Source organism: Trachypithecus francoisi, unplaced genomic scaffold (genome assembly GCF_009764315.1).
Source record: "Trachypithecus francoisi isolate TF-2019V2 unplaced genomic scaffold, Tfra_2.0 Lachesis_group1, whole genome shotgun sequence".
Lineage (NCBI taxonomy): Eukaryota > Metazoa > Chordata > Mammalia > Primates > Cercopithecidae > Trachypithecus > Trachypithecus francoisi.
Genome location: NW_022681454.1, coordinates 5,132,210 through 5,149,085, shown reverse-complemented (window position 1 = coordinate 5,149,085; position 16,876 = coordinate 5,132,210). Strand labels below are relative to the sequence as shown.

The window sequence follows — 16,876 nt, the reverse complement described above, 5'->3', positions numbered from 1 at the left end:
AAAATGACTTCTCTCCTTGCAGACTCCTATTTAAACACAATAGCCTAGCTCAAATAACCCCCACTCCTTTGTAAAAACCCTACCCAACAGCCTCAAACTTAACAGCGCTGTGATTCCAGAAATCTTCATGCAGTCCTCTACACAAAAGACGCACCCGGGATCTCTTTCCGTGTCGTCTTGCCTGGAGCAAGCTCCCTGAGGGCTGGAGTTGTGGCTGACCCAATTCTATTTCCAGCACCTGCTACAGAGTCGGCCTCACCGCGGGTGCACATGTCTCTTGAACTGGATGTTCAGGTCTGTGGACTCAAAACTACTTTTTAATTCAAACCACGGTTCCTTCATCTGCCTGCTTCTTCCCTCCACGTGTCACTCCTGACCCCTCTCCCCTCCGTAGGTGGCCCAGGGTCAGCGAGAGACGCCCCCCCACCCACTTGACAGCAAAGACTTCGGGAAACGCAGCCACTTCTCAGTCTGCAGCACACACCAAGGGCAGTCAAGACACTGGGGCTCGCAGAGAGAAGTTTATTCATACACAAAGGTGCACGCCAAGGGCGCCAGTCTAGGGTTACACCACGTGAAACAGTAGAAAAATCAACCGGGAAAGCAGGAAATTCAGTGAAGCTGCTACAAAATGGGGCGAGTGGACTGAAAACTAGGATTTTCCTTGCAAGTTGCTTTTCATAAAATTTTTACTTTATGAATTAAATACATTGAGAAACAGGGAAACTATATTTACAGTCGTTTAAAATGGGCACTACCAACATATTTACTTTAAAAAAACTTTGCTGTTTCTTTGCCTGTTTCTTTCAAAGAGAATTTTAAATAGGACTTTCGCTTTTAAAAAATACAATCAGGAAATAATTACATTCTTAATATGAAAACATTTTACAACCTATCGCCGTGGTCAATTAATTCTGAGTATCATTTAAAAGTTGATGTTAAAATTTAAAGTATTTCCTTTCTTGTTAGAAAATCAAAAAGATTATCTCATTAAAAACACCTTTGGTCCCTAAGAAGGATGATCTGAAGATCTCCTTTTGAAAGTATCTTCCATGGCTACACTAAAAAGACTGGGTAATACTTGTGCACGGTGAAGCTGAGATTTTTCCGGAAGACCAAAGCTGGAACTAGTTCATGAACTGCGGGCAGAAGGACGCGTCTGAAGCCCACCCTTCCCAGGCGCAGTTTCCTTCCCTTTACAGACGATGCAGTGGCCTGCTATGGCTTGGGGACTCACGAACAGAGGTGGCTTTGCTGTTTCCATGGTGCTGTGCCACGTGTTGACGGCAGGAATGTTTTGGTTTCACTTTAGTTTGTTTCACAGTATGAGCCCAGCCCATCATGGGGATAAAACAGTGACAACCAGGAAAAAATGAATTATCCTCCTTCAAACTATGTCATGAACTTGAAGTTACTGTTCCCATTAGAAAATTATTTTGGTAAAAGTAAGAGGAAGGCAATAATTTCACATGGAAGTATTGCCACGACCTTTATGTAAGCTGCAGGGCACCCTGCCAGCCCACCCTGACACCTGGAGACCTCCAGGGCTGTGCTCCCAGAACAGGCTGTTTCAAGCATGGACATCCACCTGACTGCAGGGGCCACCTGTGAGCTCAGGATGTCGCCCTGCCCTGTGGCATGAGGCGCCTTTTCTCTAGATGCGGGTCACCGGCCACACTACAGGCTACCCATCCTTGGATGGTGTCAAATGACATGAGTTTGGGGCATGAACAGAGCACCTCACCTGGGTAGCAAAGTCTGTGGGCAAAATTTACATCCCCCCAAATAGTGGGTGAGTAAACAGCCTCCTTGGAAAGGTAAGGTGTGGCCACCAACAAGGGAGTTTTGCCCACAACCCTACACCTAACCCTAGCTTCAACACTGCCCTTTGAATCCCGTGCACAAGTGCCAAATTGTGGCCATAATGATAAGGAATCTCAAACTCCTTCCTGGGGGTGGCCTCCAGAGCTGAGGACAGACTTTTTGAAACAGACTTTTCAAAAGGAGTAAATCTCCACCTTTTAGGGTAGTTTTGTCTATTTAGAAATGGCCAATAATAACTTTGGGACGAGTAAGATACAGGGGAAGGTGAGGCCTGGCCACGCCAGGGCACAGGCACAGAGAGTGAGACGGGACTGACCCAGCTGGTAAATGGCCACCTGCCAGCCCCAAGGGAAGGTCTCAAGGGAAGGCCCCATGGACAGTGGCCCGTGCTCCTGGGTCAAGTCTGGTGCCTGGGGTGACTCAGCAGACCCACACTGGTTACCCTGCAACCGCCGCGGACTCTAGAAGCCGAGGGAGGGAGCTACTGGCCTTGCAGACAGATAGGCCTTGCCCTAGTTTCCCCCAGATTCTGGGAAGAGGGAGCCATGGCCTGCCTGTCGGGCCTCTGCACCCCTCATCCTGGCTTCTCCGGGGACCCTGGCCTGCCTGTCCGGCCTTTGCACACCTCATCGTGGCTTCTCCGGGGACCCTGGCCTGCCTGTCGGGCCTCTTGCCCCCGCAGCCTGCCTTCATTATGAAATCAGACACACTCGCAGCTGCCACAGAGGCAAGGGGTGCTTGTTCCTGGGGCATGTTTTAGGAGGGTGATAAAATAAGATCACTGTCAGAATTCTGGCAAGATGGCTCGTGTGTGTCTAATATGTACAGCTATAAATTAAAAACTATTGAACATATACAAATAAATAACTTATTCTGAAGTAAATGCTTTAAACTTTCTGATCAAATGCGAAATTTCAAGGGCGTATCTGGCATCGAGGGAATCCAATGTCAGGGCCCTCTTCCAGGGCACCCGTTTTGAAAGGCTCCATGGACCACAGTGGGATTCGTGAAAGTTTGCCTCCTCTTTAAAAGGCTTATGGTTGTGGCAGTGAATTACAAACCTGGGTTTTTAAAACAAAATGTGCATGCTGGGAGTCGAGCACCAATCAGCTGTGCCCTTGGGCAAGTCCCTGCTCAGGTTCTGGGGCCTCCTTACCTGGTGAGGAAGCTGGCGGGTGATGGCTCAGGCCCATGTGACACACCGTGTGCCGCTCACGCCTCACCTGCCGGCTCGCCGCTGCCCCCCTGTGCTGGGCCAGGACTGAGACCTCAGGCTGGCCATCTCCCACTTCTACTAACCACCAAAACCTCGCACAGTTCTCTTCGGTAGAGCAGGCTCCCAATCAGAACAACCCAAGAGTCTCAGCTGGGTAAACTCTCTGACCCGAAGGCAGCAAAACCTATGGGGGAGCAAACGTTTTTCCCTTTACGGAAAATGCATTCTGCGTGATACGAAGTGGTCCCAGCTGCCTGCAGTGGTGGGAAGTCCCCACCGGAGGGAGGGCTCCTCTATGGCAACGCAGCGGACCAGCCCTGAGACGTGTGGCGTCCCCGCCCAACCTGCCTGGATGTCCTAGTGGGAAGCTGGCATCACGGATGCTGGTGTCATGGGCCTCCACGGACTAGGCCGGGAGGAACGCGCGTCAGAGGGGGAACGCCGGCTGACGGCTCAGGAACCCAAAACGCTCCCGGCAGATGGCTTTGCGATCAATTCAAGTTTCAGGTGGACTCCAGCAGCTTCCAATTCTTGTAAAACTTTCTTATACACAGGGAGACCACTTTCCCACTCGCGTAATCCAACGTGGCCCCTGCAGGCCTCAAGCGCCACGACCTTAAACATGAATCGTAACCGTAAAGTCCCGTGTGCCACATGGCTGGCGCTGTGAAAGCATATCTGGGGGAAACTCATTGTCAGTGTTTTCCTGCAGTCTCTTCCTCTGCGTGATAAAGGATATTCTGGACACTGGACAGAAGGCTTGCACCAAGTGTGACACCTCTCTATTCTCTGCTCAGGGAAGGGGCGGTCGCTGCTGGGACTGGTCTCCGTGAATCCGCCTGCGGAGGCTTTCAGGGGCGACTTATTTTGTCATCAGTGACTGCGTCTTCCCGTAATGGAGAATTCCTGACAGCGGCCTCCAGGAGACCAAGAAGTTAAATCTGATTTTTAAACCCAGGGAGTAGATACCAGCTCAAACCATGAACTCTGTTTTTTTTCCTTTATGCCTTAGGCATCTGAATTCTCCAAGCGATATTGCACAGAAGGCAAGTAAGAAAGCTGGGAAAGAGGCCCCACCCATACCCAACCCACTCAGGAGAGGCGGGCCCACCCACACCTTAGTGGTTTAACTTGACAAGCTGGAGGAAGGGAGAGGGAGGGGCAGGAGGGCCTGGAATTCCTGCCTCATGCTCTAAGGTGTTATAGTTCCATGAGGGAACAAGTTCCAGAACTTGCCTCCCTTTCAAAGGACTGCTCTGGCCCCATGCAGCAGTAAACATTCTATACAGTGGCGAGGAGCCAGCCCCTGCCCCCAAAGGCTCCTGGTGGGAGGAGCACCTGCCGGCTCCGATGTGGATTAAGGGCTGGGGATGCCAGCCCAAGGGGGAGGAGGGCACACTGTTAGTGAAGGATTAAAACCCTCCCGCTACCTGTCAAAAGTAGCACAAATAATAAAATAAGGAACCTCTGAAAAATCCTTAGATCTAAGTGTGACACACAACAAAAAAATTTCTTAAAAAACAGGTTAAGAAGAATGGCAGCTTTTCGTGTCTTGGTGACAAAAGCATCTGTCCAAAAAATAATAAAAGGTAAAAAATGTTTCACAGCGTGATTTTCTCATGCCTTTACCTCTGATATCAGACGAGGGGGATGGGCACGTGGGGAGGGTACGCCGAGACACAGAGTCCACGTCAGGGCTGCGTAAGCCCCTGGCCCTCCCGGTGGGTGTGCAAGGCGAGCCCAGTGCCCAGGCGCCAGCCACACTCATGCCCGGGGCAGCCGGGGATCCAAGCTCTTCCCCGTCGAAAGGTTTCACTTGAGGGCTCACAGAACCATCCATCCTCAGTCCAGGGCTGGGCTGGAATCGGTGAAAGCAATGGCTTAACTGGTTAGAAAGATGTCACTTTGCCTGATAGCATCCTTTCAAACACCTTTCCATCACTTTTTTTTTGTTTTTTAACAAAGTTAGGGACCAAACTCTTACAAGTACATCTTTTTTAAAGGCGCCAGTATACAGTAGAAGGAATGCAAGTGGGCCTGGGTGAGAGGCGCTGGCCTCAGAGCTCGGTCCTGAAGCCTCTGGAGTCGCGCAGCTGAGGCCACTCTGGGCAGAGCTTCCTGCCGTCACACAGATGAGGACACGGGCAAGGGGGTGTGCAGTCTCTGAGGCTGGAGCAGTCCTGCTGTCCCCTATGTCCCGTTCTTCAATTCCCATTCCTAGAGAAAAGGAAAGTCTTGTAAGTCGACAGGGCAAGAGCATCAGGCTGAGTGGGACAAGCCACGCCACCATCCACATTCAACTCAGAGCAGGTGGGTGCTCGGCTACTGCAGAAAGCTAAACAGAATCAATGACCAATGACCCGGCAATTCCACCGCTAGGTATTTACCTATCAGAATGGAGAGCATGGTCTCCAGCAGATACCACACACCCCGTTCACAGCAGCATGACTCACACTAGACAGGAGGTGGAGGCAACCCAATATCCGCCAATGGAGAGACACATAAGACATGGCGAGTGCAGACACCACCACATATTCAGCCTTAAAAAGGAAGCGCTTCTGACACATGCTGCAGCCTGGATGAACCTCGAGGACATGATCAGAAACAAGCCAGTGACCAAAGGATAAATCCTGTAATGATTTCACTTACGTGAGGGACCTGGAAAAGTCTAACCAGGACAGAAAGTGGGCCACGTGCAGTGGCTCACACCTGGAATCCCAGTACTGTGGGAGGCACAGACAGGAGGATGGTGTGAGGCTAGTTTTGAGACCCGCCTGGGCAACATAACGAGACCTCATCTCTATTTCAAAAAATACAAAAACAAAAAAGGAAGTAGAATAGTAGGTATCGAGGGCTGGGGTGGGGGGACTGGGGAGTTAGTGTTTAATGGAGACAGAGCTTCAGTTTGGGAAGATGAGAAAGTTCTGGAGAAGGATGGTGGTGATGGCTGTGCAACAATGGGAATGTGCTTAATGCCACTGAACTATAGACTTAAAAATGCTTTAAATGGTCAATTTTACATTGTGTTTATTTTACCATAATAAAAAAATGTTTTTTTAAAAAATGCGTGGATGCTTAACTCCAGTCAGTGGAGCAGCTGGACTTGTTCCATCCACAGGCCCTGAGTGCTGGTTGCGGATGGCTGTGGTCTACGCAGTGCCAGCAAAGCGAGAGCAGGGACAGTGGGCACCGGGCAGGCACTGTGCTATGCACTGGGTACGGCTGTGTCTGGTCTGATGACAGTCCTGCAAGGTGGACAGTACTCCCACTTCATAAGTGAGGAGACAGGTAGCTGCGGGGCTCATGCCTGGAACCCCAGCACTTGGAGGGGCTGAGTGAGGTGGGAGGATTGCATGACACCAGCCTGAGCAACACAGGGAGACCCCAACTCTACAAAAAATACAAAAATTAGCTGGGTGTGGTGGCGCACACCCGTAGTCGCAGCTAATCGGTAGGCTGAGGTGAGAGGATTGCTTGAGCCCGGGAGTTTGAGGTTGCAGTGAGCCATGACCGTCACTGCACTTGAGCCTGGTCAACAGAGCAAGACCCTGTCTCAATCGATCGATAAGGAGACAGAGGCTTAATGACTTGCCTTACGTCCAAAGTGATGAAGCTGGGCCCCCAAACCACCGTTCCACAGGAAAGGCCTCCCATCTCCACTTTGCCCTGCTGCCTCCCAACAGGCCACACTATGGCTTTCACATCTGCTTCTCTACACACACCCATGCCCGTTCTCCACCTGACATCACCTGGCCAGCCTCATGCATCCTGAGGACTAGGCTTCAGTGATTCCCCCCCACCCTGTGCCCCTTCCTGCCCTGACTCAGGGAGGCAATGCTCCCATCTTCTGTGCAGTTTCTGTGCTTTTCAACAAGCCATGTCACAGCAATAAATGTACCTGCCCCTCCCTATCGGATACACACCCTCCATGTTCTTCCTCACTTCTTCCTTTCCAGCCACTCATCTTTGGGTCCTCCACACCCAGTGCAGCTGCACAGAGGCAGAAGCCTGGGCTACTCCTGGTCTCTGGAGCTATGTGGATTTGAAATGGGGGGATTTGAAATGGGGTTTGGTCATGGGATTGAGTTCCAGAAAGAGGAGGCAAAAGAGCAGACACAGGTCAGAGCAGCAGCAGACACCATGCAGGACAGAGGCCCTCCGTTCCCTGGCATGGATGGCTCTGGAGGAGGACAGCAGAAGGCAGAGATGCCAGGCCCAGACTTTCTGTGCCTCAGCCACTGTGGGGGGGTTGGAAGTTGCTTCATCTCTCTGAGCCTTGGTACAACGTGAGTCCCACCAAAGACTTCAAAGTGCAATTGGGAAGATCAAAGGAGAAAAGCTCTGTGAAAGCCCCGACCACAGCACCTGGCACACCATAAGCCTGGCCACCAAAGACGGGCTTTCTTCTCTGTGCCCGGTGATCCTGTGGCGGGATGCAGATGCCTGACTCCTACTCTGTTTCCAGGGGCTCATTAACTGGGTCATGAGTACACTGCACGTCTCTGCATGCTGCATACAATGAACAGTTTCTCACCTTTTCTCAATCAAGAGCTCAAGTTCAACTCATGGTTAAATGCACAATGCTAGCAAATCTGGCAGAAATAAACACCAAACCACAGCGATGTTGAGGCACTCTGACTCTTGGCGGAACTGTTCTGCAGAGGGGAGGATGGTTAGCTGGGTACGCCTCATGCCTACTTGCCCCTTCAGCAGCCTCCCTGGGATAGCTATGTGGGCTGTTGTAAGCAGAGAAGAGGCCCACGGGACAAGGTCACGAGGTCGGCGCTCAAGGGCAGTGCTCTGTTGTACACATCCCCCATTTCCTCCCAGGCAGTCAGTGGGGGTTTGAGAGAGGGAAGACCCCATGTTACCTGCACATGGTGCCACATATGTTTAGCAAACAAGTCTAGGAAACAGTGACATTTCCAAGCCCAGGTCACACTGGCCACAGAATAAGTGACAGGATGAGAACCCGTAGACTGCTCAACTCAGAGCAGGGCAGGAAACAGAATCTCCAGGTGCATGTCCCTTGGCACATGGCCTGCCCAGATGAAGGGAAGGGACACCTAGCCTGGAGCTGTGCCTGGTGGGTGGTTCTGAGCCAGGAAGCCCTGGGGCATGGGACTGGAAGCCGTCTGACTTTCTGGAACCCTCTCTCTGCTCAGTGCTCCTCACCGAGAGCTGGAAGGTATTTCAGGAATACTGCAGCTGGGCAGTGCTTCCCACATCCAGAATACGTCAGACCCCTTGGTCCTCAGAAAAAGGCAGGAGGCAGATGACAAGTTTACGATACCCAAATGCATTCATGTTCTCAGCGTCTACAGGCTCCACCACAATCCCCACCTCCAACCGGGGGTCCCTTGTCACTGTTCTCAGAAATCCTGGGAAACCCTGCTCAGTCCATCCCCTTCCGACTTCTGCAACAAGATCCTCAGCTGGAGGGATGAGAGAGGCTTCCGCTGTTTTCTGGACCTGTCAGTGGGAACCCGTCTGGACAGCTGGCTGTGCATCCGAGGTGGCCCAGGATCACTCGCTTCCCATTCACCGAGAGGGAGCAGAAGGGAGGGGGCGCCTGAACCTCTGCATGATGGAAGCACACGCAGTGACAGGAGCCCTTTCGAGGGTCGGGACCACAGAATTTTCAGTCCAATTTCTTTGATGATAAAGAAACCAAATAGATGAAGTCCATTTACAGCATCTCTCATCTGCAGGTCCTTGGCGGGATGTCATTGGGCAGCTCAGTTCTAAACACCCCCCAGGCAAAACATATTCCTCCATCAGCGAGCCCAGTGCTCACCAGCTGAGAACACTTGGCAAATACGAAGAAACGCAATGGAGATGACAGTCAGCCATTCCTCCCTTCCCCAGACTCACCAACACACACGGTCTTCAGTACATGGATCTGCTATGGAGGACCGCTATTCTGGGGGACAGCTGGGGACAACCATGTTTCTTTTTTTTTTTTTTTTTTGAGACGGAGTCTGGCTCTGTCGCCCAGGCTGGAGTGCAGTGGCCGGATCTCAGCTCACTGCAAGCTCCGCCTCCCGGGTTCACGCCATTCTCCTGCCTCAGCCTCCCGAGTAGCTGGGACTACAGGCGCCCACCACCTCGCCCGGCTAGTTTTTTGTATTTTTTTTTTAGTAGAGACAGGGTTTCACCGTATTAGCCAGGATGGTCTCGATCTCCTGACCTCGTGATCCGCCCGTCTCGGCCTCCCAAAGTGCTGGGATTACAGGCTTGAGCCACCGCGCCCGGCCAATGGGACAACCATGTTTCTTAGGGGCCCTCCTGTGAGCAAACCTGGCGGTACTCATATTCCCATCTCGCAGGAAATACCTATTCCTGCCAACTCAGAGTGGGCTCCAAAAGCTGCAAAGAATGGCCGGCTGGGCGCAGCGGCTCACGCCTGTAATCCAGCACTCGGGAGGTAGGAGGATCACCCGAGCCCAGGAGTTCACCACTAGCCTGGGCGATACTGCCAAACCTCATCTCTACAAAGAATACAATAAATTAGCTGGGCATATTGGTGTACACCTGTAGTCTCAGCTACTTGGGAGGCTGAGGTGGGAGGATCAACTGAGCCCAGGAGATCAAGGCTGTGATGGCACCATTGTACTCAGCCTGGGCCACAGAGTGAGGCCCTGCCTTAAGAAAGAAAAAAAAAGAAAAGTTAATTCCGGCAGTGAGAGGAACCCACAGAGCCGGTACAGGGAGGGCTCCTGCGTTCCAGCCCCTCGGGGTGGGGCAAACCACACTCCTATGGCTCCCCAGCTCACGCCATCATAAGCAGTGCGCTTTCACACACACAGCACTTTCTGCTGCTGCAGCCAGGACCCGTTTGCTTTGATCAACTACTGTGTTTTAAAAATTTCTGAGGTTTTAAAGTTTAGCATCAAAACTTGCTAGTGGCTAATCCCATGAGAAGACTGGACGCTGCCTCAGAAGGGACTAAAGAGGTTCCTCCGAGGCCCTCAGAGCCTGATTCACGCAGCTGGCGGTGCTGGGGAGGGGGCTAGAGGCAAGTTTATTCCTGGACTCTTTTTTTTTTTTTTTAATAATACGTTAAGTTCTAGGGTACATGTGCACAACATGCAGGTTTGTTACATAGGTATACATGTGCCATGTTGGTGTGCTGCACCCATTAACTTGTCATTTACATTAGGTATATCTCCTAATGCTATACCTCCCCCCCTTCCCCTCCCCCCTCCCCACAATAGGACCCGGTGTGTGATGTTCCCCTTCCTGTGTCCAAGTGTTCTCATTGTTCAATTCCCACCTATGAGTGAGAACATGTGGTATTTGGTTTTCTGTTCTTGCAACAGTTTGCTGAGAATGATGGTTTCCAGCTGCATCCATGTCCCTACAAAGGACACAAACTCATCCTTTTTTATGGCTGCATAGTATTCCGTGGTATATATGTGCCGCATTTTCTTAAGGGACCAGTCTGTCATTGATGGACATTTGGGTTGACTCCAAGTCTTTGCTATTGTGAATAGTGCCGCAATAAACATACGTGTGCATATGTCTTTATAGCAGCATTATAAGTCTATAATCCTTTGGGTATATCCCCAGTAATGGGATGGCTGGGTCAAATGGTATTTCTAGTTCTAGATCCTTGAGGAATCGCCACACTGTTTTCCACAATGGTTGAACTAGCTTACAGTCCCACCAACCGTGTAAGAGTGTTCCTATTTCTCCACAGCCTCTCCAGCACCTGTTTCCTGATTTTTTAATGATTGCCATTCTAACTGGTGTGAGATGGCATCTCATTGTGGTTTTGATTTGCATTTCTCTGATGGTGAGTGATGATGAGCATTTTTTCATGTGTCTGTTGGCTGTATGAATGTCTTCTTTTGAGAAGTGTCTGTTCATATCCTTTGCCTACTTTTTGATAGGGTTGTTTCCTTTTTTCTTCTAAATTTGTTTGAGTTCTTTGTAGGTTCTGGATATTAGCCCTCTGTCAGATGAGTAGATTGCAAAAATTTTCTCTCATTCTGTAGGTTGCCTGTTCACTCTGATGGTAGTTTCTTTTGCTGTGCAGAAGCTCTTTAGTTTAATTAGATCCCATTTGTCAATTTTGGCTTTTGTTGCCGTTGCTTTTGGTGTTTTAGACATGAAGTCCTTGCCCATGCCTATGTCCTGAATGGTATAACCTAGGTTTTCTTCTAGGGTTTTTATGGTTTTGGGTCTAACATTTAAGTCTCTAATCCATCTTGAGTTAATTTTCGTATAAGGAGTAAGGAAAGGATCCAGTTTCAGCTTTCTACTTATGGCTAGCCAATTTTCCCAGCACCATTTATTAAATAGGGAATCCTTTCCCCATTTATTGTTTTTGTCAGGTTTGTCAAAGATCAGATGGCTGTAGATGTGTGGTATTATTTCTGAGGTTTCTGTTCTGTTCCACTGGTCTATATATCTGTTTTGGTACCAGTACCATGCTGTTTTGGTTACTGTAGCCTTGTAGTATAGTTTGAAGTCAGGTAACGTGATGCCTCCAGCTTTGTTCTTTTGGCTTAGGATTGCCTTGGCAATGTGGGGTCTTGTTTGGTTCCATATGAACTTTAAAGCAGTTTTTTCCAATTCTGTGAAGAAAGTCATTGGTAGCTTAATGGGGATGGCACTGAATCTATAAATTACCTTGGGCAGTATGTCCATTTTCACAATATTGATTCTTCCTATCCATGAGCATGGTATGTTCTTCCATTTGTTTGTGTCCTCTTTTACTTCACTGAGCAGTGGTTTGTAGTTCTCCTTGAAGAGGTCCTTTACATCCCTTGTAAGTTGGATTCCTAGGTATTTTATTCTCTTTGAAGCTATTGTGAATGGGAGTTCATTCATGATTTGGCTCTCTGTTTGTCTGTTACTGGTGTATAAGAATGCTTGTGATTTTTGCACATTGATTTTGTATCCTGAGACTTTGCTGAAGTTGCTTATCAGCTTAAGGAGATTTTGGGCTGAGACAATGGGGTTTTCTAAATATACAATCATGTCTTCTGCAAACAGGGACAATTTGACTTCTTCTTTTCCTGACTGAATACCCTTTCTTTCTTTCTCTTGCCTGACTGCCCTAGCCAGAACTTCCAACACTATGTTGAATAGGAGTGGTGAGAGAGGGCATCCCTGTCTTGTGCCAGTTTTCAAAGGGAATTTTTCCAGTTTTTGCCCATTCAGTATGATATTGGCTTTGTCATAAATAGCTCTTATTATTTTGAGATATGTTCCATCAATACCAAATTTATTGAAAGTTTTTAGCATGAAGGACTGTTGAACTTTGTCAAAGGCCTTTTCTGCATCTATTGAGATAATCATGTGGTTCTTGTCTTTGGTTCTGTTTATATGCTGGATTACGTTTATTGATTTGCATATGTTGTACCTGCCTTGCATCCAAGTGATGAAGCCCACTTGATCATGGTGGATAAGCTTTTTGATGTGCTGCTAGATTCGGTTTGCCAGTATTTTATTGAGGATTTTTGCATCAGGGATGTTCATCAGGGATATTGGTCTAAAATTCTCTTTTTTGGTTATATCTCTGTCAGGCTTTGGTATCAGGATGATGTTGGCCTCGTAAAATGAGTTAGGGAGGTTCCCTCTTTTTCTATTGATTGGAATAGTTTCAGAAGAAATGGTACCAACTCCTCCTTGTACCTCTGGTAGAATTCGGCTGTGAATCCGTCTGGTCCTGGACTTTTTCTGGTTGGTAGGCTATTAATTATTGCCTCAATTTCAGAGCCTGCTATTGGTCTATTCAGGGACTCAACTTCTTCCTGGTTTAGTCTTAGGTGAGTGTATGTGTCCAGGAATTTATCCATTTCTTCTAGGTTTTCTAGTTGATTTGCGTAGAGGTGTTTACAGTATTCTCTGATGGTAGTTTGTATTTCTGTGGGGTCAGTGGTGATATCCCCTTTATCATTTTTTATTGCATCTATTTGATTCCTCTCTCTTTTCTTCTTTATTAGTCTTGCTAGCGGTCTGTCAATTTTGTTGATCTTTTCAAAAAATCAACTCCTGGATTCATTGATTTTTTGGAAGGTTTTTTGTGTCTCTATCTCCTTCAGTTCTGCTCTGATCTTAGTTATTTTCTTGTCTTCTGCTAGCTTTTTTTTTTTTTTGAGGCGGAGTCTCGCTCTGTCGCCCAGGCTGGAGTGCAGTGGCCGGATCTCAGCTCACTGCAAGCTCCGCCTCCCGGGTTTATGCCATTCTCCTGCCTCAGCCTCCCGAGTAGCTGGGACTACAGGCGCCCGCCACCTCGCCCGGCTAGTTTTTGTATTTTTAGTAGAGACGGGGTTTCACCGTATTAGCCAGGAGGGTCTCGATCTCCTGACCTCGTGATCCGCCCGTCTCGGCCTCCCAAAGTGCTGGGATTACAGGCTTGAGCCACTGCGCCCGGCCTTCTGCTAGCTTTTGAATGTGTTTGCTCTTGCTTCTCTGGTTCTTTTAATTGTGATGCTAGGGTGTCAATTTTAGATCTTTCCTGCTTTCTCTTGTGGGCATTTAGTGCTATAAAAATTTCCCTCTACACACTGCGTTAAATGTGTCCCAGAGATTCTGGTATGTTGTATCTTTGTTTTCAATGGTTTCAAAGAACATCTTTATTTCTGCCTTCATTTCGTTATGTACCCAGCAGTCATTCAGGATCAGGTTGTTCAGTTTCCATGTAGTTGAGCGGTTTTGATTGAGTTTCTTAGTCCTGAGTTCTAGTTTGATTGCAGTGTGGTCTGAGAGACAGTTTGTTATAATTTCTGTTCTTTTACATTTGCTGAGGAGTGCTTTACTTCCAATGATGTGGTCAATTTTGGAATAAGTGCGATGTGGTGCTGAGAAGAATGTATATTCTGTTGATTTGGGGTGGAGAGTTCTATAGATGTCTATTAGGTCCGCTTGGTGCAGAGATGAGTTCAATTCCTGGATATCCTTGTTGACTTTCTGTCTTGTTGATCTGTCTGATGTTGACAGTGGGGTGTTGAAGTCTCCCATTATTATTGTATGGGAGTCTAAGTCTCTTTGTAAGTCTCTAAGGACTTGCTTTATGAATCTGGGTGCTCCTGTGTTGGGTGCATATATATTTAGTAGGATAGTTAGCTCTTCCTGATGAATTGATCCCTTTACCATTATGTAATGGCCTTCTTTGTCTCCTTTGATCTTTGATGGTTTAAAGTTTATCAGAGACTAGGATTGCAACCCCTGCTTTTTTTTTGTTTTCCATTTGCCTGGTAGATCTTTTTCTTTGTTTTTCTAAAGAATCACACATCTAAGTGCTGAAGAGGACTTCAGGGGTCGCCTGGTCTAATCTCCACCTCACCAATGAGAAAACTAGTCCAGAGGAGTCCAGGGCTTGCCTGAGTCTGAGATGACCCTGGAGCCGACTGTTGGCACTGGGGCTAAATGGTCAGCACCTTTGGGTCACTGTTCACCTTTCAGAACCCGCTTCCTAACAGGATCTGCGGGGTGGTGAGAGCTCGATAAGCACCCATTCCAAGATGTCTACTGAAGGCTGAGTGCCAAGTGGATGGAGAAGAATAGGTTCCCTATTCACACCTGAGAATGCTGGGAGGTTAAAGAACCCGGACACCCCCGGACTAGTGCCCCCAGAAATCAGGGCTCACCTTGGCCTTCCGCAGCACATGTCCTCGGCAGGGGGAGCTGCCCGGGGCCACCTGGCTCTTCTTCAGGACAGCCGCGCTGTTCACTGGCACGGGGCCCTCGGTGTCACTGGTGTCACAGCTGGAGATAGGCGAGTTCTCCAGGGTCCGGTGCCTGAACACTGGAGACTTAACAGAGAGAGAACCCCATGTGAGGAGTGGTTTCTAGGCCACCGGTATTATCCAGCAGGAAAATGATTTATTTCAAGGAAGAAGTAAGTTCTAGAAATGGGCAAAAATAGCAGCAGCAGGAAGGACTGCCAGGCAGTCAGCGCCTCAGCCCAGACCCCCCCAACACTCACAGCCAGGGAGCAGAGGCTCTGAGGGGCTGGCGGAGGCTCCAAGGGGTGCTCCGACTCCCAGCCATGCCTGGGAAGCGGTGAGGGTGGGATTCCTGCCTGAGTCTTTTGCACTCAAAGCGAGGCTCTTCCACGCAGGCTAGTCAGTCCCTTTGTGCAGGGCTCTATGGTTTTCAGAGCTTTTCTGGGGTCAGTGTCCTAGAGATGCTGAAGTAGCAGAAAGTGCCGGCACTCAGGGCAGAACTGGCTCCCGGGATGCAGCCCCACTGAGTGGGGCTCGCTGGAGAAAAGCAGGCACCAGAAGCACAGAGGCCTTCCGAGTGTTTACGGCAGCTCCATATGCCAGAGGAGGAGGTGTTCAGGAAGACTCAAAATAGAACAACATGTGTCCTGAGCTGCCAAGGCCCCCATCGCTGGCTCTTCCGTATGGGATCCCAAACCGCTCTCTGGGGAAAAATGCCAGTCTGCTGAGCCTTCTCTCAAATGAAGTCTCCAAGGAAGAGACGCTTCCTAGGATTCCTGCCAAAATGTGTTATGTAAAAAATATTGCTCAGGGTATATGGCACGCTGTTTTAGAACAGTGTTTCAATTACCAGGAAAATGGGCAGCTCAGGGTCCCCTGTGGGCTTTACTGACCACGACCCCCAGGCAGCCAACTTGACTTAGGCGGTGGCACTCCCTGGCTGCCAGGGAGGAAGCCTGGGTAGTGGTGAGTGAACACAATGGAATGATGATGAGGACATCTCTGTCTGGCAGAGGCCAGGCCAGGCTGTGAGTCAAAGGGGCAGGTGACCCGAAGACCTGCATCTCAAGAGGGGTCCACCGAACAAGCCACTCTCCCGAGGACACGGTCTGGGCAGCAGCGGGGCAGACTGCTTCCCCAGGTGCTGGGACAGAGGATGGCACCAGGGACATCCGCCCTCAAAAGAGAGGGGAAGTTGCAAAGCACAGTGGACTGGGACGGGGGAAGCGGAGGCAGCAAGCCAGGCCCAGGCCCCCAAAGGATACTTGGGCCAAAGGAAAAGTGAGGGGGGTGGCGAGGCAGGAGCTGGAAAAGGGGCCCGAGGGAAGCTCGGGTGATGGGGGTGGAAGAACGTGGAGCCACCACAGAAGAGAGTGGGCAGCTGTGCCGAAGGTCACCGGATCAGGGAGTGAGGACTAACATGTCTGCTGGATGGGAATGCCGGGGGCCACCATGACGAAAGCAGGTGCAATGAGAAGTCACACTCAGAAAGTGGAGGTGTCGGGGGGCAGAGGACACTGCAAGCATGGAGAACTGCCTCCAAAGTTCACCTTGGAAGGAAAGTCAAGAACACAGGGCAAGGGGATAGTCACCAGGGGGAGCAGGAGGCCAGGCGGAACCTTCTTTTTTTAAGGATGGATTCAACTAGAGAACCTTGAATGCTTGGAAAAAGCTGACAGAAAAGCTGAAGATATAGGAGAAGGCTCCTCCCAGGTGTCTAGAAGTCAGGAAGGGTCGGATCGAGGCACTGACCAGAGTCCAGGAAGCCCAGCCCCTCCACTCAAACAGGACCAGAGGACGGGGCGGGACAGCTCCTCAGAGCACTCCTGCACTGCCACCACCCTCCATGCAGGACACAGGACAAGCAGCATAGGGGACTGTGTGTACTCCTGCCTCAGATCACCACAGACGGAGGGGCACGGGGCTCCATGAAGCAAGCGAAGACCCCTGCCCTATCCCAGCCAATGCCCACAGCTTCACTGCCACTCTCACTGCACCTGACCCACCATGTTCTTGACCCCATTTATGCTGGATAGGGGCCAGGGACACCCTATCCCAGCCAATGCCCACAGCTTCACTGCCACTCTCACTGCACCTGACCCACCATGTTCTTGACCCCATTTATGCTGGATAGGGGCCAGGGACACCCAAGGGG

At 49.8% G+C, this 16,876-nt stretch overlaps 1 protein-coding gene across 6 annotated transcripts in view; it reads right to left on the bottom strand.

Moving 5' to 3' along the window:
* Positions 1-508: 508 nt before the first annotated feature.
* Positions 509-16,876, bottom strand: part of AFAP1 (actin filament associated protein 1) — a 193,920-nt gene continuing 177,552 nt past the window's right edge. For all 6 annotated transcript variants that reach the window (XM_033213651.1, XM_033213654.1, XM_033213655.1 and 3 more), the window contains 2 exons: positions 14,644-14,808; positions 509-5,257 (listed from right to left, as the gene is read on the bottom strand). In XM_033213651.1, coding sequence (XP_033069542.1) covers positions 5,231-5,257; positions 14,644-14,808 — 192 coding nt within the window. In that variant the 3' untranslated portion in view covers positions 509-5,230. The remainder of the gene's footprint in view (positions 5,258-14,643; positions 14,809-16,876) is intronic.